General features: G+C 52.3%; 1 protein-coding gene across 2 annotated transcripts in view; it reads right to left on the reverse strand.

Moving 5' to 3' along the window:
• Window positions 1-21,053, reverse strand: part of TRAK2 (trafficking kinesin protein 2) — a 252,517-nt gene that overhangs the window by 159,180 nt on the left and 72,284 nt on the right. For both annotated transcript variants that reach the window (XM_063932597.1, XM_063932596.1), the window contains exon 3: window positions 14,861-15,055. In XM_063932597.1, coding sequence (XP_063788667.1) covers window positions 14,861-15,055 — 195 coding nt within the window. The remainder of the gene's footprint in view (window positions 1-14,860; window positions 15,056-21,053) is intronic.

Consider the following 21,053-nt stretch of genomic DNA (forward strand, 5'->3'; position numbering starts at 1 on the left):
CATTTGTCGGAATGGATCCGACCTGGGCTATTCAATGCTATCTCAATTCGACTTTTAAAAAAAGTCGAATTGAGATGCGGAAGGGGAGACGGGGAGAGCTGCGCTACAGCAGCGGCTATACAGCAGCGCTGCTCTCCCCCGTTTGCCCGCGGCTCCCCCCACCCCGTCTCTGCCTCTCCCCGTCCCCGCATCGCAGCCGCCGCTCACGGCAGCGTCCACCCGGCTCCAGCAAACGAGGTCTCGCCAGTGCTTACCGAGCTACACGTGGGTCACACGGGCCGTGTATAAGCACAGTCGCAAATCGCAGGAGGGCGTCGCAAATCGCAGGAGGGCGTCGCAAACTGCAGGAGGGCGTCTTGTCATCATAGTTTGGAGACAGGAAGAGGAACTTGTATGAAGGAATGAGAAGTAGGTAGCGAGACCCGATAGAGATAAACGCGGAAATAAATCACAGTGACAGCGGCTCTGGAAGCGCTAATCGCCAATAGTCCCAGTGCGTCCGGCCGGGTGCAGCGCGGGCGCACAGAAGACAGAAACAGCGCATATATAGATCTAATGGTGCCTAATGTCTCTGCAAAGGGGCATCATCATATAAAAGAGTTTCTAGACTAAAAGGATAAACTATGTACACAAGAACAAGAACACAAATACACTGTAATAACCTCTGGTGGAGGCTGCAGGGGAGGCCGGAGGTAATGCCTATTCCATTAATGGAGGCTGCAGTTATATGACTGATGTCACCGAGCTCCTATGTAAGCGTTATTGGCGCCGGACAGGTCACCGCGTTTCGCTCAGTATAGATATAATGCTTTCCATGCCCGCAGCACTTTGTCATATATAATTATAAAATAAAAGGTACAACGTTCCCATCGTAGTATACAGGTCCATAAGTCATGTATGTAGAAGGATCACCCGTGTTCCTGCGCTGTCGTCATTAATGTACCCGTTACTGTGTAAGCTCTCATGGGCAGGGCCCTCCTCCCTTCCGCACTCCATGTCACCAGTGCTCTGTTCCCCTTACATGACCCAGACTCACCCATATGTTATGCCGGATAGCGTAACCCTCCACCACAGGCTGACCAGTCACCTACCTACACCACAGGCTGACCAGTCACCTACCTCCATCACCACAGGCTGACCAGTCACCTACCTCCATCACCACAGGCTGACCAGTCACCTACCTCCATCACCACAGGCTGACCAGTCACCTACCTACACCACAGGCTGACCAGTCACCTACCTCCATCACCACAGGCTGACCAGTCACCTACCTACACCACAGGCTGACCAGTCACCTACCTCCACCACAGGCTGACCCGTCACCTACCTCCATCACCACAGGCTGACCAGTCACCTACCTCCACCACAGGCTGACCAGTCACCTACCTCCATCACCACAGGCTGACCAGTCACCTACCTCCACCACAGGCTGACCAGTCACCTACCTCCATCACCACAGGCTGACCAGTCACCTACCTACACCACAGGCTGACCAGTCACCTACCTCCATCACCACAGGCTGACCAGTCACCTACCTACACCACAGGCTGACCAGTCACCTACCTCCACCACAGCCCTGACCCGTCACCTACCTACACCACAGGCTGACCAGTCACCTACCTCCATCACCACAGGCTGACCAGTCACCTACCTCCATCACCACAGGCTGACCAGTCACCTACCTCCATCACCACAGGCTGACCAGTCACCTACCTCCATCACCACAGGCTGACCAGTCACCTACCTCCATCACCACAGGCTGACCAGTCACCTACCTCCATCACCACAGGCTGACCAGTCACCTACCTACACCACAGGCTGACCAGTCACCTACCTCCACCACAGGCTGACCCGTCACCTACCTACACCACAGGCTGACCAGTCACCTACCTACACCACAGGCTGACCAGTCACCTACCTCCATCACCACAGGCTGACCAGTCACCTACCTACACCACAGGCTGACCAGTCACCTACCTCCACCACAGGCTGACCCGTCACCTACCTACACCACAGGCTGACCAGTCACCTACCTACACCACAGGCTGACCAGTCACCTACCTCCACCACAGGCTGACCAGTCACCTACCTCCACCACAGGCTGACCAGTCACCTACCTACACCACAGGCTGACCAGTCACCTACCTCCACCACAGGCTGACCAGTCACCTACCTCCACCACAGGCTGACCAGTCACCTACCTCCACCACAGGCTGACCAGTCACCTACCTCCACCACAGGCTGACCCGTCACCTACCTCCACCACAGGCTGACCAGTCACCTACCTCCACCACAGGCTGACCAGTCACCTACCTCCATCACAGGCTGACCAGTCACCTACCTCCATCACAGGCTGACCAGTCACCTACCTACACCACAGGCTGACCAGTCACCTACCTCCACCACAGGCTGACCAGTCACCTACCTCCATCACAGGCTGACCAGTCACCTACCTCCACCACAGGCTGACCCGTCACCTACCTCCACCACAGGCTGACCAGTCACCTACCTCCACCACAGGCTGACCAGTCACCTACCTCCACCACAGGCTGACCAGTCACCTACCTCCACCACAGGCTGACCAGTCACCTACCTCCACCACAGGCTGACCAGTCACCTACCTCCCACCACAGGCTGACCAGTCACCTACCTCCACCACAGGCTGACCAGTCACCTACCTCCATCACAGGCTGACCAGTCACCTAACCCCCACCACAGGCTGACCAGTCACCTACCTCCACCACAGGCTGACCTGTCACCTACCTCCACCACAGGCTGACCAGTCACCTACCTCCACCACAGGCTGACCAGTCACCTACCCCTCACAACAGGCTGACCAGTCACCTACCTCCAGCACAGGCAGACCAGTCACCTACCCCCCACCACAGGCTGACCCAGGGCCGTCTTTTCGTATGGGCTCAATGGGCTCTTGCCCAAGGGCCCCAGGAGTATAAGGGCCCTAGGCTGATAGCTGAGGGTCCCCTCTTTCCAGGGGTACCAGATTTTTTAAAATCGTCCCTGGGGAACCGGAGATATCTGACTTGAAAGCAGTGGTCCCCATCCGAGCCTGTTAATTGCTCTTCCCAGCCAGATATCTCAGGTTCTGTCTGACTTAGAGTTTTTCTGAGGGTATAATCCAAAAGCTGTGACTCTCCCCTATAGGTGGACGCTGGCAGCTTGTCTCTACTGTGCCCAGAACCAGAGATATCAGCCTTCCAGCAGCTGGTCCCTGCTCCAGCTCCACACGTCTAATATGCAGTTTTATATTTTCGTTGGTGGATTGCTCTGGCTCCTGAATGCTGATCCCCAAGTCCCCAGTAATTCCTGAAAGGTGGGACTTTCTAGTTTTTTATCCCATTTAAATCTAAGAAATATATTTTCAGGATCTTGAGATATCTGCAGTCAAGCAAGCTGCCCTCCCACCGTAAAATGATAAATATTAAGCCCACTCCACTATCCACTCCTCCCCAGCATATTAAACAACCCCTACCACCCTGGAAGTCATGTACAGGGGCCCTTCATTCAGCCCAATGCCCCCTTCTACAGTGTAGTGTTCTACCTCCCGCCCCATCTCCCACCATCTGTGCAGTAAAGGAGTAATTAGGAGAAATTACTGCTCCAGGTCCTACATGCTCAGCGGAAGATAGAACACCCCCTACCGCCCGCAGGACATCAGAGCTGCCGCTGGAGGATGGGTAGGGGGCCCAGGGCATTGCTGTGCCCAGGGGCCTACACTGCTGTTAAGACGGCCCTGGGCTGACCAGTCACCTACCTCCACCACAGGCTGACCAGTCACCTACCTCCACCACAGGCTGACCAGTCACCTACCTCTCACCACAGGCTGACCAGTCACCTACCTCCAGCACAGGCAGACCAGTCACCTACCTCCCACCACAGGCTGACCAGTCACCTACCTCCAACCACAAGCTGACCAGTCACCTACCTCCACCACAGGCTGACCAGTCACCTACCCCTCACCACAGGCTGACCAGTCACCTACCTCCAGCACAGGCAGACCAGTCACCTACCTCCCACCACAGGCTGACCAGTCACCTACCTCCAACCACAAGCTGACCAGTCACCTACCTCCACCACAGGCTGACCAGTCACCTACCTCCACCACAGGCTGACCAGTCACCTACCCCTCACCACAGGCTGACCAGTCACCTACCCCTCACCACAGGCTGACCAGTCACCTACCTCCCACCACAGGCTGACCAGTCACCTACCTCCACCACAGGCTGACCAGTCACCTACCTCCACCACAGGCTGACCAGTCACCTACCTCCACCACAGGCTGACCAGTCACCTACCCCTCACCACAGGCTGACCAGTCACCTACCTCCCACCACAGGCTGACCAGTCACCTACCCCTCACCACAGGCTGACCCGTCACCTACCCCCCACCACAGGCTGACCCGTCACCTACATATTAGATTAGGACTGGTCTTACTAATAGCTGTAGAGTTAGGATAAATCATATTGAACTCTATACTCGATCTATATCCATTAAAATAAATCTTGGATGGTTGACATTTTTTGAAAATCTAATTGTGTCTATATACCCCCTTCTATATATACAAGGGATTGTAAGACATCTTTTAGTCGGTATTGGCACAATAAACTATATAAGAGCAGTCTAATAATAAAGAACGGAAGGAAGCTGAATGAAAAGTGTGCATTCCATATCATCCTTTCTATATAAATAAAAAACTGTAGGGAAGATCTGTGTTAAGTTAGGTCTAGTTATATATAACATAAAAAATAAGAAATTATAATTCTATATTTCACTAAGTCTCCGATCACGTGACACCCCGGTTTATACCGTATATACTCGAGTATAAGCCGACCTTTTCAGCACTTTTTTTTGTGCTGAAAAAGCCACCTCGGCTTATACTCGAGTCAGCGTTAGGAGGGATACGGAGAGCACAGCGCGCGGCTCTCCTGTATCCCTCCTGCATCTCCGGCGGCAGCGGCGTTTGTGTTAAAGGAAGTGCATGAACCGGCACTTCCTTTAACACACGCCGCTGCCGCCGGAGACGCAGGGGGGACACAGGAGAGCCGCCCTGCGCTCTCCGTGTCCCTCCTTCAGAAGACAGCGCGGGAGCGACGGAGGGTAAGTATCTAGCACTGTGGGGCATATCTGGCACTGTGGGGCATATCTGGCACTATGAGGTCTGTGTACGGGTAGAGCTGCATTTCCCACCCTAGGCTTATACTCGAGTCAATAAGTTTTCCGCCGATTTTCCGGAACGCTTCTTGCTTCTGGCTCTGTAAGGGGGCCGGCGGCGCAGCTCCGGGACCGAACATCGAGGTCGGATCCTGTGGTCGATCCCTCTGGAGCTAATGGTGTCCAGTAGCCTAAGAAGCCCAAGCTACCACCAGTTAGGTAGGTTCACTTCTTCTCCCCTTAGTCCCTCGCTGCAGTGAGTCTGTTGCCAGCAGATCTCACTGTAAAATAAAAAACCTAAATATACTTTCTTTTCTAGGAGCTCAGGAGAGCCCCTAGTGTGCATCCAGCTCAGCCGGGCACAAGATTCTAACTGAGGTCTGGAGGAGGGTCATAGTGGGAGGAGCCAGTGCACACCAGTAGTCTAAAAGCTTTCTTTGTAGTTGTGCCCAGTCTCCTGCGGAGCCGCTATTCCCCATGGTCCTTACGGAGTCCCAGCATCCACTTAGGACGTCAGAGAAAATTAGGTGCCTCGGCTTATATTCGGGTCGACTTATACTCGAGTATATACGGTATTTGTTTTTTTATTTGGTTTTCCATTTTTATATATTTTATATTTCTTTTGATTCCCCTTCTTTTCCTGCACTACCACATGCGGTTCAAGGTTACTATACAACCGCATAGGCTTGCGTTCCAGAACCCGGAGCCGGAAGTTACTGTACGTCACTTCCGAATCGATGATCACCTAAAAAATTGGCGCACGTGACCGCGATCTTGTTTAAAAACCATATAATGACTTGAATTCAGAAATATTTACACGTGTAACCTCCTATCCTTCAGTATTAGTTTATACAATTGAGAAGAACCAGTCTGACGTTTATGTATGTTCAAACGGGAAGTCACGTGATCGGACCTTGCGTTCCAAACGCAGGAAACAGGAAATCCCATTGGGAATCGATAAATAAAGATATCTTTTTACTCTTATTTCTGTTGCTCGTTTTTCCATATCCAATGTACAAGAGTGTGGTCTGCCTCCTCTGCTGCACTTTATGTGAATATATTTATTTTTTGTATTATTTTATTATTTTTATTCAGAATGATACCAGGTGTGAATAATCTCACTAATCAAGTAGGGTATATAAACACCAAAAAGGGACCCTTACAAACACCTTTGATAAAGATGCTAGATAGCAGCGAAATGCGTCAGGATTTGGAACCTACACCTCCCGTTAGCAGACGCATTTATCTGATACCCGCTACAATAACGGACTGGATTGGACCCAGCAGTCGGTGTACACTGCCAACTGTTTGGCCTTTTTGTCTCAAAGGACATTATCCGGATTGGATACCGCACACTAGTGAGGACAACTTTAATTCCAAAAAAGCTCAAATGAATCAAAGTCACAGATCATCCTCCAGCGGCTCCTACTGGTAACGTTACCTATATGAACTGTGTCCAAAAATATCTTCTATAAATGGCCCTTGAAGGCCAATGAACCTTGCTTAACAATATTCATTGTGGTCTGCACAATTGTACGGGACTTATTTAGGTTTCCACACGAGATACATTCAGTTATCCTCATACCTGTTATGTACTGTACATTGTTCTTATTAAAAATTATTTTTTAAAGACACATTTTATGTATGTATTTTGAATAAGCGCTGCTACTTGTTTTATATGACCCGTCACCTACCCCCACCACAGGCTGACCCGTCACCTACCCCCACCACAGGCTGACCCGTCACCTACCCCCACCACAGGCTGACCCGTCACCTACCCCCACCACAGGCTGACCCGTCACCTACCCCCACCACAGGCTGACCCGTCACCTACCCCCACCACAGGCTGACCCGTCACCTACACCCACCACAGGCTGACCAGTCACCTACCGCCACCACAGGCTGACCCGTCACCTACCCTTCATCGCAGGCTGACCCGTCACCTACCCCCACCACAGGCTGACCCGTCACCTACCCCTCATCACAGGCTGACCAGTCACCTACACCCCCCCCCCCCACACACACAGGCTGACGCGTCACCTACCCCCACCACAGGCTGACCAGTCACCTACCCCCCCCCCCCCCCCCTCCCCACAGGCTGACCAGTCACCCACCCCCCACCACAGGTTGACCAGTCACCTACCCCCCACCACAGGCTGACCAGTCACCTACCCCCCCACCACAGGCTGACCAGTCACCTACCCCCCACCACAGACTGAGCAGACTCCTACCTCCAACCACAGGCTGACCAGTCACCTACCCCCCACCACAGGCTGACCAGTCACCTACCCCCCACCACAGGCTGACCCGTCACCTACCCCCCACCACAGGCTGATCCGTCACCTACCTCCACCACAGGCTGACGCGTCACCTACCTCCCACCACAGGCTGACCAGTCACTTACCTCCCACCACAGGCTGACGCGTCACCTAGCTCCACCACAGGCTGACCCGTCACCTACCCCTCATCACAGGTTGACCCGTCACCTACCTCCATCACAGGCTGACCAGTCCACCCCTCATCACAGGCTGACCCGTCACCTACCTCCATCACAGGCTGACCTGTCACCTACCTCCATCACAGGCTGACCCGTCACCTACCCCTCATCACAGGCTGACCCGTCACCTACCCCTCATCACAGGCTGACCCGTCACCTACACCTCACCACAGGCTGAACCGTCACCTACCTCCTCCACCACAGGCTGATGCGTCACCTACCCCCCACCACAGGCTGACCAGTCACCTACTTCTCATCACAGGTTGAACCGTCACCTACCTCCACCACAGGCTGATGCGTCACCTACTCCCCACCACAGGCTGATGCGTCACCTACTCCCCACCACAGGCTGACCCGTCACCTACCCCTCATCACAGGCTGACCCGTCACCTACCCCTCATCACAGGCTGACCAGTCACCTATGTGGCCGGAGAGACTAACCAGCCACACGTGTAATGGCGGCCGCGGCACTGAAGGGGTTAACCCCTAGTGCCCGGTGCCATGAGGAGGACAATGGGCGCTTGGCGCCACTTTTAAACTGTGCACTGGTGCTAGGCGCCATCTTTAAATGTATTGTGGGTGCTAGGCACCGGGTATTTCAAAATATATTTAATACTGTGTTTTCACCATGTTATATGTAATGCTCTAGGCACAGTTGTAGGATTGCACATTTACATTGCAGCAAATGCCAGCACTTAGAAGGAATGTGTAAGCTGTGTTGGTTTTAAAATGCATTTACGTTTGAGGACAAATGGCCTGGAAGCTTCTCACCTAGGAATTGAGATGCTGATGACCCTGGCACCTGGAAAGGGGTCTGTGGACAAGCATTCTTTGAGATTGAGATGCGTCTCTGTGTAACTTTATAGACACATGCAGGTGAAAGGATTTGTTGCTGTCTTCTCTGAATATTGTGTGAACTGGGTTTGCATGGAGATGTGACTGAGACAGAAACATTTGTATTTTGAAGCTATGTGATAAATGTATCAATGGTGAAGTGTAAACTCCCAGGTGGTAGGAATTAGAGTTTAAATTATACAAAACTTGGTGTGTGCCAGGAAAGAGGAAATTGTTTTATTTATTTATTTGTATTTTGTAAGATTTCCTGATTGGATGGAAATTACTCAGGGGGGACATGACCCCCTGTGGTACTGTGTGGAAAATTGACATTAAAAGGAGGCCTGCGTGCCTCCAGAGTGTATTATACCAACTACTTTCTACTGTGAACATCTTGCTGTACTGCTGAGCCTTTTTGAAGGCTGTATTTGGGCAAATAAAGATCTTCTGCCTAAAGACGACGCTTCATCTTGTGACCTGCAGGCCTATGCAAAACATAGCCCCGTTCTTCGGCTGTCCCGGGAGCACCCCAATGTCTCCAAGATCCGCCTTCCGCCAGCTACCGGTAGAGGACTAGTGGGGATTCGTCAATACCACACAGGTGTGGTAAGGCAGTGTGTCGGCACATACAGAGCAGAACCGTGGTTTCAAACGCCACAGCAGGTTAGGAGTTTGGTGGTGGCAGCATAAACCCGCCCACAGCGCAGTGGGTGGAGTCAGTAACAGGCGGTTACTGACGGTAAGCGGGAATCCCCTATGTGGTCAGGTCCTGTGTGACCTAAACATCCAATTCTGTGTGCTGGGGACGGAACGCGAAAGCGGTGAGTGCTTTCGTACGAAAGGCGTCCGGTCACAGAAATTGGTGGCATAGCGGTGGGATAATCCCAGGCGGCTTTTCGGTCACTCGATTGGAGAAGCCGAGTTACTCAGGAGAGGAGTAACTGCAGCGCAGGAGAACGCACAAGATGGCGGAATTCAGTGGAACGTCTAAGGGCGATCTGGAGATCGTGTGCCAGGAGAAGGGTGTGGACATCCCTTTCAACGCGTCCAGAAGCGTCATGAAGGCGGCGCTCATAAGCTTGGAGGAGTCCCATCGGGCGGAGGTGGATAGCACTGACGGCGTCAGCATCGAAGAGGACGGCCCACCAGTGGACCTTCGTACGGAACCGGTGAGAACCACAAGCCCCGACCCTTCTAGCAGTAGCCATGTTTCCCAGCAATCCCTAGCAGGGCCAGGATCCCAACGTCCCAGGAGGGGCAGCACGGATAGCCTAGCGGATCGGCTAGCGGAATTGGGGGAAAGGGCAACGGAGCAAGAGCGCTTGATCATCATCCAGATGTGGCGTGATGAGCGGGCACCACAGGCCGTGGCAGCCCGGGAGCCGTTGTCAGCTGTTGTACACAGATCAGGACGCATTCAGTTTGCCAAGTTTGCAGACAGTGATGGGGACATTGATGGACATTTACAAGTTTTTGAAAGGACTTGTAAACTACACGATTTACCCAAGTCGGAGTGGGTGAGACACCTTGTGCCCACTCTGCATGGAGAGGCATTGGAGGCCTATCGAGGAGTGGCCACGGAGGACTGTGGGGATTACGACGAAGTCGCGAAGGTCCTCCTCCAGCGAGTCTTCATCACTCCAGAGTCTTACAGGAAGAAGTTCAGAGACTTGCCCAAGCATCCTAGCAGCACCCATGAGCAGTTCGTCACCCAGCTGCGGCAGTATGTGGTGAAGTGGGTGAAGGATTCTGAAGCCACTACATGGGACACACTGATCGACCTGATCTGCAGGGAGCAGTTCTACCACAGGTGCGCCCCAGAAGTGAAGGAGTGGGTGCTAGACCGGGAGCCACCCAGCTTAAAGATGGCTGCCCAGTTAGCAGACAAGTATGTGGCAATTCGGCCACACGGGCAGAAGCGCCCAGCCAGCCCCAAAAGACTGTACAACCAGCGGGACACCCCTCTTCAGCTCATCGCCCAAAGCAAGCATCTTCCAACCCGGGTGCTCTTGGCCAGCAACCGCACCGCAGTGTCCCTGCAAGTGATCAGAGATCATCGGTACCACGACTGGAGAAGAAGTGCTATGGCTGTGGGAAAATCGGACATCTGAGGATGAACTGTCCTGCATCCCAAGCACCCCAGACTCGTGCCCCAAATCCGAGTGCTGGAGCCCGGCTCGCTTGTTTGATGAGAGGAGATGAGCCTACAGAGACTGTTCCCCCTCCAGTCAGTCCGATGGAGTGTGGCGAAAGACAGGTGCACTCTGCGGAGAGAGTCACCGGCATGGCCAAACAGCCCCTACACAACATGTGGAGGCACCTGCAGCCGGTCCACGTGGGACCCCTGCAGGGGGAAGGCCTAAGAGACTCTGGGGCCTCAATCACTGTGATGAGCCCCCACCTTATAGATCCTGCTGCAGTATTGCAGGGTCGCACTGCCAAGGTCACCCTGGCAGATGGAACGGAGAAAGAGGTTCCCATGGCAAGAGTCTACCTGGACTGGGGAGCTGGACCAGAGTTGCGAGAAGTTGCCGTCATGGATGGTCTCCCAACTGATGTGGTCCTAGGAAATGACCTGGGTGGTGGGATCGTCACCACGTTTGCTGGCGCCATTCCCCGAAGTCAAGTTCCACAACCACCTTTGACATCAGCTACTCCAGCACAGCCCAGCCCCGAGGAAAAGACTACAGCTGCTAGACAACTGCCAGCACAGCCAACCACAGCATCAACCAGCCCAGAGGAAAAGATTACAGCGGCTAGACGGGCACATCGACCTCGCATGCCTTTTGCTTCTGGTATGCCTACGTCCCCTAGCAACGCAGAGGATGTCGGTTCCAGCTCGTTTGATACTGTGGGGGTGCCCAATGATGCTCCTGATCCAAGTGGTTTGCCAACTCCAGCGGTGAGTATGAGAAACCACACTGACCTTTCCGTGACTGACCCCTACCAGACTGACCCTAGTAGTCCCCACCTAGATACCCCTGTAGTGTGTCCCCATTTAGGAGAGATTGAGGGCCGCAGGCAGGAGTTTAGGGAGGCTCAACTCTCTGGCCCATCCCTGAAAGGCATGAGGCGCCACTCTGGCAGTGGCCTTGACCGGGTTGGGGCAGGAAGTTTGAACTGGCGGGAAGGGTTAAGGTCAGGGTAGCCAGGAAAGTGGGAGGGGATAGACCAGATAGGGAATGTGTCCAACAGGTCCCCCCAGGGAACTTTCCTGCACAACCGGTGTCGGTTGCCAGCGAAACCCCTTTGGACAGTAACCCGGAGACAGACCATACCCTTAAGTGCCTGTCACAGAGCTTATCCTGGTCTGGAATGTCGGATGACGCCCAGACCAACTGTAAGGCTGGTGCCATGCGTTGGCAGCCGGGGCACTCCAGCGGTTGTGTTGTCTCTGGGCCTCTGCCCATAGAAGAACCCTTGCAGCAAGTTGCTGTGGACATAGCAGGTCCCCTGCCTGTGCTCAGTAGATCGGGGAAGACACGCAGCCTCCCTGTAGTGGATGCCACACAGGATCCAGAGGCTGGTGGTCTGGCCGCCATCACTGTGGCACAGGTAGCGGATGGGGAGGAAAGAGTAGACCTAGGTGACAGGGTAGGTTTCCCGAGTCATAGGTCGACAGAGGAGGATTGGAGGGCAGGTCTAACAGTTAGGAAAGACGATTGACAGATAGGAATGACGGAGGTGCAGTGCCTGGGGCACCATGTGGGAGGAGACAGGGGTAGGCCCAAACCAGAGGGGGTGGAGGCAACCAGAGGCTGTCGCCAACCCACATCACCCAGACAGGTACTGACCTTAGAACCTGTAAGGCCCTACGGACATGTTGTCATTGACTTTAGTCCTGTAGTGAACCCCCTTACAGAGATGACTAGGAAGGGCATTCCCAAGACAGTGGACTTTGCACCCGCTTGCGAGTTGGCATTCCAGTCATTGAAGGAGGCTCGGGTACCCGCTCCAGTGCTGATGGCGCACATTCTTGACCAGGACTGTGTTTTACGAACTACTGCGCCACTGCACGGACTGGGAGCAGTACTGAGCCAGGAGGAGCCATATGGGCAGGAGCACCCTGCGGCCTGTTTGAGCAGAAAACTGCTATGGTGGGAGGTGGGGTATGCCACAATTGGGACATCTTGGGTGGCACTTCTGTGTAACAGGCCCCCCGCCGTGGTGACTTACCACCCATCTGTTAGGTGGCTGCAACCTACCTTGGGGAAATTGGACAGACTTTTGTGGTGGAGCCTTGAACTTGGACTTCAGGTGGACTATTTGAACATTGTGCACCCACAAAGAGAGGCCCACTACACTATGGATGAACTGTCTAGGCCGGATATACACCCCCCAAGTAGCGTCCCCTTCAACCCAACAGACTGCGGTACCACCAGGAGTCAAATCGTTGGGACATGGCTCCCTGGTTTCCCGCTTGAATTGGGGAGGGGGGGGGGGGGGGGGGGGGGGGAGGAGTGTGGCCGGAGAGACTAACCAGCCATACGTGTAATGGCGGCCACAGCACTGAAGGGGTTAACCCCTAGTGCCCGGTGCCATTAGGAGGACAATGAGTGCTTGACGCCACTTTTAAACTGTGCACTGGTGCTAGGTGCCGTCTTTAAATGTATTGTGGGTGCTAGGCACCGGGTATTTCAAAATATATTTAATACTGTGTTTTCACCAATGTTATATGTAATGCTCTAGGCACAGTTGTAAGATTGCACATTTACAATGCAGCAAATGCCAGCACTTAGAAGGAATGTGTAAGCTGTGTTGGTTTTAAAATGCATTTACGTTTGAGGAGAAATGAACTTGGAAGCTTCTCACCTAGGAATTGAGATGCTGATGACCCTGGCACCTGGAAAGGGGTGTATAGACAAGCCATTTCTTTGAGATTGAGATGTGTCTCTGTGTAACTTTATAGACACATGCAGGTGAAAGGATTTGTTTGCGGTCTTCTCTGAATATTGTGTGAACTGGGTTTGCATGGAGATGTTAATGAGACAGAAACATTTGTATTTTGAAGCTATGTGATAAATGTATCAATGGTGAAGTGTAAACTCCCAGGTGGTAGGAATTGGAGTTTAAATTATACAAAACTTGGTGTGTGCCAGGAAAGAGGAAATTGTTTTATTTATTTATTTGTATTTTGTAAAATTTCCTGATTGGATGGAAATTACTCAGGGGGGACATGACCCCCTGTGGTACTGTGTGGAAAATTGACATAAAGAGGAGGCCTGTGAGCCTCCAGAGTGTATTATACCAACTACTTTCTACTGTGAACATCTTGCTGTACTGCTGAGCCTTTTTGAAGGCTGTATTTGGGCAAATAAAGATCTTCTGCCTAAAGACGACGCTTCATCTTGTGACCTGCAGGCCTATGCAAAACATAGCCCCATTCTCCGGCTGTCCCGAGAGCACCCCAACGTCTCCAAGATCCGCCTTCCGACAGCTACCGGTAGAGGACTAGTGGGGATTCGTCAATACCACACAGGTGTGGTAAGGCAGTGTGTCGGCACATACAGAGCAGAACCGTGGTTCCAAACGCCACGGCAGGTTAGGAGTTTGGTGGTGGCAGCATAAACCCGCCCACAGCACAGCGGGTGGAGTCAGTAACAGGCGGTTACTGACGGTAAGCGGGAATCCCCTATGTGGTCAGGTCCTGTGTGACCTAAACATCCAATTCTGTGTGCTGGGGACGGGACGCGAAAGCGGTGAGTGCTTTCGTACGAAAGGCGTCCGGTCACAACCTACCCCCTACCACAGGCCGACAAGTCACCTACAGGCTGACCCGTCACCTACCTCCCACCACAGGCTGACCTGACACCTACCTCCACCACAGGCTGACGCATCACTTACCTCCCACCACAGGCTGACGCGTCACCTACCTCCCACCACAGGCTGATCAGTCACCTACCCCTCACCACAGGCTGACCAGTCACCTACCTCCCACCACAGGCTAACCAGTCACCTACCTCCACCACAGGCTGACCAGTCACCTACCTCCCACCACAGGCTGACCAGTCACCTACCCCCACCACAGGCTGACCAGTCACCTACCTCCACCACAGGCTGACCAGTCACCTACCCCTCATCACAGGCTGACTAGTCACCTACCTCCCACCACAGGCTGAACCGACACCTACCTCCCACCACAGGCTGACGCGTCACCTACCTCCCACCACAGGCTGATGCGTCACCTACCCCCCACCACAGGCTGACCAGTCACCTACCCCCCACCACAGGCTGACCAGTCACCTACCCCCCACCACAGGCTGACCAGTTACCTACCCCCCACCACAGGGTGACCAGTCACCTACCCCCCACCACAGGATGACCAGTCACCTACCCCCCCACCTCTGTGGGACACTCACTCATGTAACGGAAAGTCTCCTCAGCCAGCACAGGGGACAGGATGCTGGGGCCATTGCTCGGCTGCGTTGGGGACTGGATCCAGTCTTGGTGCTCATACAGGAACAGGGAGTCCACTCGCAGCTTGTACTGGGGGAGCTGCTCTTCTAGCATGCTGACCAGTTCCACTTCAGGGACATCCGGGCTGTGGTAGATGTCTGCAGGGAACAAGGCCGGTTACACATAATACACACAATAAACTTACATACGTCTGTATGACCAATCATCATCACACTGCCATTTCCCAGGAGTATATCATCAGTGGCTGAGAGCCTCCCATAGTGACCTCTATTAGGGGCTGCTACACGCTGACCGGAAACACATCTCTGAGATCAGTGTCTCACACACACACACACACACACACACACACACACACACACACACACACACACACACACACACACACAGCGTCACACATAGTGACCTCTATTAGGGGCTGCTACACGCCGACCGGAAACACATCTCTGAGATCAGCGTCTCACACACATACACACACACAGCGTCACACATAGTGATCTCTATCAGGGGCTGCCACACGCTGACAGGAAACATCTCAGAGATCAGCGTCACACACACACACAAAGCGTCACACACACACACAGCGTCACACATAGTGACCTCTATTAGGGGCTGCTACACGCTGACCGGAAACACATCTCTGAGATCAGCTTCACACACACACAGCGTCACACACACACACACAGCGTCACACATAGTGATCTCTATTAGGGGCTGCCACACGCTGACATGAAACACATCTCCGAGATCAGCTTCACACACACACAGCGTCACACACACACACACAGCGTCACACATAGTGATCTCTATCAGGGGCTGCCACACGCTGACATGAAACACATCTCCGAGATCAGCTTCACACACAATGTAGTACACAGCGTCACACAAACAGTGTCTCACACACACAGCATCTCACACAGCGTCACACGTGACGCTGTGTACTACATTGTGTGACGCTGTGTTTCCTGTCAGTGTGTGGCAGCCCATGAGAGAAATCACAATGTGTGACGCTGTGTACTAAAATGTGTGCGTGTGTGTGACGCTGTGTGTGTGACGCTAATCTTGGAGGTGTGTTTCCTGTCAGTGTGTGGCAGCCCATGAGAGAGATCACTATGTGTGACGCTGTGTGTGTGTGTGAGACGCTGTGTTTCCTGTCAGTGTGTGGCAGCGCCCATGAGAGAGATCACACACACACACACACACACACACACACACACACACAGCGTCACATATAATGTAGTACACAGCGTCACACATAATGCAGTACACAGCGTCACACATAATGTAATACACAGCATCACACAAAATGTAGTACACAGCGTCACATATAATGTAGTACACAGCGTCACATATAATGTAGTACACAGCGTCACATATAATGTAGTACACAGCGTCACATATAATGTAGTACACAGCGTCACATATAATGTAGTACACAGCGTCACACATAATGTAGTACACAGCGTCACACATAATGTAGTACACAGCGTCACACATAATGTAGTACACAGCGTCACACATAATGTAGTACACAGCGTCACACACTATGTAGTACACAGCGTCACACACAACGTAGTACACAGCGTCACATATAATGTAGTACACAGCGTCACATATAATGTAGTACACAGCGTCACACACTACGTAGTACACAGCGTCACACACAACGTAGTACACAGCGTCACAAATAATGTAGTACACAGCGCCACACACAATGTAGTACACAGCGTCATACAGAGAACGTCACACATAATGTAGTAAACAGCGCCACACACACACACACACATCGTCACACACAATGTAGTACACAGCGCCACACACACACACATCGTCACACACAATGTAGTACACAGCATCACACATAGCGTAGTACACAGCGCCACACACACAATGTAGTACACAGTGTCACACATAATGTAATACAGTGTCACACACACAGCGTCACACATAATGTAGTACACAGTGTCACACACACAGCATCACACACAATGTAGTACACAGTGTCACACACACAGCATCACACACAATGTAGTACACAGTGTCACACACACAGCGTCACACATAATGCAGTACACATTGTCACACACACAGCGTCACACACAATGCAGTACACAGTGTCACACACACAGCATCACACACAATGTAGTACACAGTGTCACACACACAGCATCACACACAATGTAGTACACAGTGTCACACACACAGCATCACACACAATGTAGTACACAGTGTCACACACACAGCATCACACACAATGTAGTACAGTGTCACACACACAGCATCACACACAATGTAGTACACAGTGTCACACACAGCATCACACACAATGTAGTACACAGTGTCACACACACAGCATCACACACAATGTAGTACAGTGTCACACACACAGCATCACACACAATGTAGTACACAGTGTCACACACACAGCATCACACACAATGTAGTACACAGTGTCACACACACAGCATCACACACAATGTAGTACACAGTGTCACACACACAGCATCACACACAATGTAGTACACAGTGTCACACACACAGCATCACACACAATGTAGTACACAGTGTCACACACACAGCATCACACACAATGTAGTACACAGTGTCACACACACAGCGTCACACATAATGTAGTACAGTGTGTCACACACACAGCATCACACATAATGTAGTACACAGTGTCACACACAGCGTTACACATAATGTAGTACAGTGTCACACACACAGCGTCACACATAATGTAGTACACAGTGTCACACACACAGCATCACACATAATGTAATACACAGTGTCACACACACAGCATCACACATAATGTAGTACACAGCATCACACATAATGTAGTACACAGCGTCACACACACAGCGTCACACATAATGTAGTACACAGCGTCACACACACAGCGTCACACATAATGTAGTACACAGCGTCACACACACAGCGTCACACATAATGTAATACACAGTGTCACACACACAGCGTCACACATAATGTAGTACACAGTGTCACACACACAGCGTCACACATAATGTAGTACACTGTCACACACAGCGTCACACATAATGTAATACACAGTGTCACACACACAGCATCACACATAATGTAGTGCACAGCGTCACACACACACACAGCATCACACATAATGTAATACAGTGTCACACACACAGCATCACACAATGTAGTACACAGTGTCACACACACAGCATCACACACAATGTAGTACACAGTGTCACACACACAGCGTCACACATAATGTAGTACACAGTGTCACACACACAGCATCACACACAATGTAGTACACAGTGTCACACACACAGCATCACACATAATGTAGTACACAGTGTCACACACACAGCATCACATATAATGTAGTACACAGTGTCACACACAGCATCACACACAATGTAGTACACAGTGTCACACACACAGCGTCACACATAATGTAGTACACAGTGTCACACACACAGCATCACACACAATGTAGTACACAGTGTCACACACACAGCGTCACACATAATGTAGTACACAGTGTCACACAATGTAGTACACAGCGTCTCACACACACACACACACACACACACACACAGCATCACACATAATGTAATACAGTGTCACACACACAGCATCACACATAATGTAGTACACAGTGTCACACACACAGCATCACACACAATGTAGTACACAGTGTCACACACACAGCGTCACACATAATGTAATACACAGTGTCACACATAATGTAGTACACAGCGTCACACACACACACACACACACAGCATCACACATAATGTAATACAGTGTCACACACACAGCATCACACACAATGTAGTACACAGTGTCACACACACAGCATCACACACAATGTAGTACACAGTGTCACACACACAGCGTCACACACAATGTAGTACACAGTGTCACACACACAGCATCACACATAATGTAGTGCACAGCGTCACACGTGGCAGGAGAACCAGCGGTGGGAACATGGAGGTATAGTACTGGGGATTATATATAACAAGCAGTTGCCCGCAGCCACTGCTGACGCTATAGGAGACCTAGAGGTCTATTCATGAACCAGTGATAAGTGTGGAGAAGTGAGCCTGATCTATACAATTGTATAGTATGCAAATTATAAATGTTACTTCAGTGCTGATTGGTTGCCATGGACAACTTCTCCACTGGCTCACTTCTCCACACTTATCACTGCTTCATGAATAGACCCCATGTCAGCTACAGGGCGACAGGCAGGAAGTGAGGACGTATCACCCACCTACTGGTGCCAATAAGTGTCAGCAGCTACAGTATGGATGATGTATAAAGAACCCTGTGAGGAGGCACAATGACCATTATACTGTGTACCAGGAGATACTGGCCGCCATACTGTGTGAGGGGAGACGGGAGGCACTGGTTACTGTACTGTGTGAGGGGAGATGGGGAGGCACTGGTTACTGTACTGTGTGAGGGGAGACAGGAGGCACTGGTTACTGTACTGTGTAAGGGGAGACGGGAGGCACTGGTTACTGTACTGTGTAAGGGGAGACGGGAGGCACTGGTTACTGTACTGTGTGAGGGGAGATGGGGAGGCACTGGTTACTGTACTGTGTGAGGGTAGACAGGAGGCACTGGTTACTGTACTGTGTAAGGGGAGACGGGAGGCACTGGTTACTGTACTGTGTAAGGGGAGACGGGAGGCACTGGTTACTGTACTGTGTGAGGGGAGACGGGAGGCACTGGTTACTGTACTGTGTGAGGGGAGACGGGAGGCACTGGTTACTGTACTGTGTGAGGGTAGACAGGAGGCACTGGTTACTGTACTGTGTAAGGGGAGACGGGAGGCACTGGTTACTGTACTGTGTAAGGGGAGACGGGAGGCACTGGTTACTGTACTGTGTGAGGGGAGACGAGGGGCACTGGTTACTGTACTGTGTGGGGGGAGACTGGGAGGCACTGGTTACTGTACTGTGTGAGGGGAGACGGGAGGCACTGGTTACTGTACTGTGTGAGGGGAGACGAGGGGCACTGGTTACTGTACTGTGTGGGGGGAGACTGGGAGGCACTGGTTACTGTACTGTGTGAGGGGAGATGGGGGGCACTGGTTACTGTACTGTGTGAGGGGAGACGGGAGGCACTGGTTACTGTACTGTGTGAGGGGAAACGGGGGGCACTGGTTACTGTACTGTGTGAGGGGAGACGGGAGGCACTGGTTACTGTACTGTGTGAGGGGAGACGGGAGGCACTGGTTACTGTACTGTGTGAGGGGAGACGAGGGGCACTGGTTACTGTACTGTGTGGGGGGAGACTGGGAGGCACTGGTTACTGTACTGTGTGAGGGGAGATGGGAGGCACTGGTTACTGTACTGTGTGAGGGGAGACGAGGGGCACTGGTTACTGTACTGTGTGGGGGGAGACTGGGAGGCACTGGTTACTGTACTGTGTGAGGGGAGACGTGGAGGCACTGGTTACTGTACTGTGTGAGGGGAGACGGGAGGCACTGGTTACTGTACTGTGTGAGGGGAGACGGGAGGCACTGGTTACTGTACTGTGTGAGGGGAAACGGGGGGCACTGGTTACTGTACTGTGTGAGGGGAGATGGGGAGGCATTGGTTACTGTACTGTGTGAGGGGAGATGAGAGGCACTGGTTACTGTACTGTGTGAGGGGAAACGGGGGGCACTGGTTACTGTACTGTGTGAGGGGAGATGGGGAGGCATTGGTTACTGTACTGTGTGAGGGGAGATGGGGGGGCACTGGTTACTGTACTGTGTGAGGGGAGACGGGAGGCACTGGTTACTGTACTGTGTGAGGGGAAACGGGGGGCACTGGTTACTGTACTGTGTGAGGGGAGATGGGGAGGCATTGGTTACTGTACTGTGTGAGGGGAGATGAGGGGCACTGGTTACTGTACTGTGTGAGGGGAAACGGGGGGCACTGGTTACTGTACTGTGTGAGGGGAGATGGGGAGGCACTGGTTACTGTACTGTGTGAGGGGAAACGGGGGGCACTGGTTACTGTACTGTGTGAGGGGAAACGGGGGGCACTGGTTACTGTACTGTGTGAGGGGAAACGGGGGGCACTGGTTACTGTACTGTGTGAGGGGAGACGGGAGGCACTGGTTACTGTACTGTGTGAGGGGAGACGGGAG

This window comes from Pseudophryne corroboree, chromosome 7 (genome assembly GCF_028390025.1).
Source record: "Pseudophryne corroboree isolate aPseCor3 chromosome 7, aPseCor3.hap2, whole genome shotgun sequence".
NCBI classification, from domain to species: Eukaryota; Metazoa; Chordata; class Amphibia; order Anura; family Myobatrachidae; genus Pseudophryne; species Pseudophryne corroboree.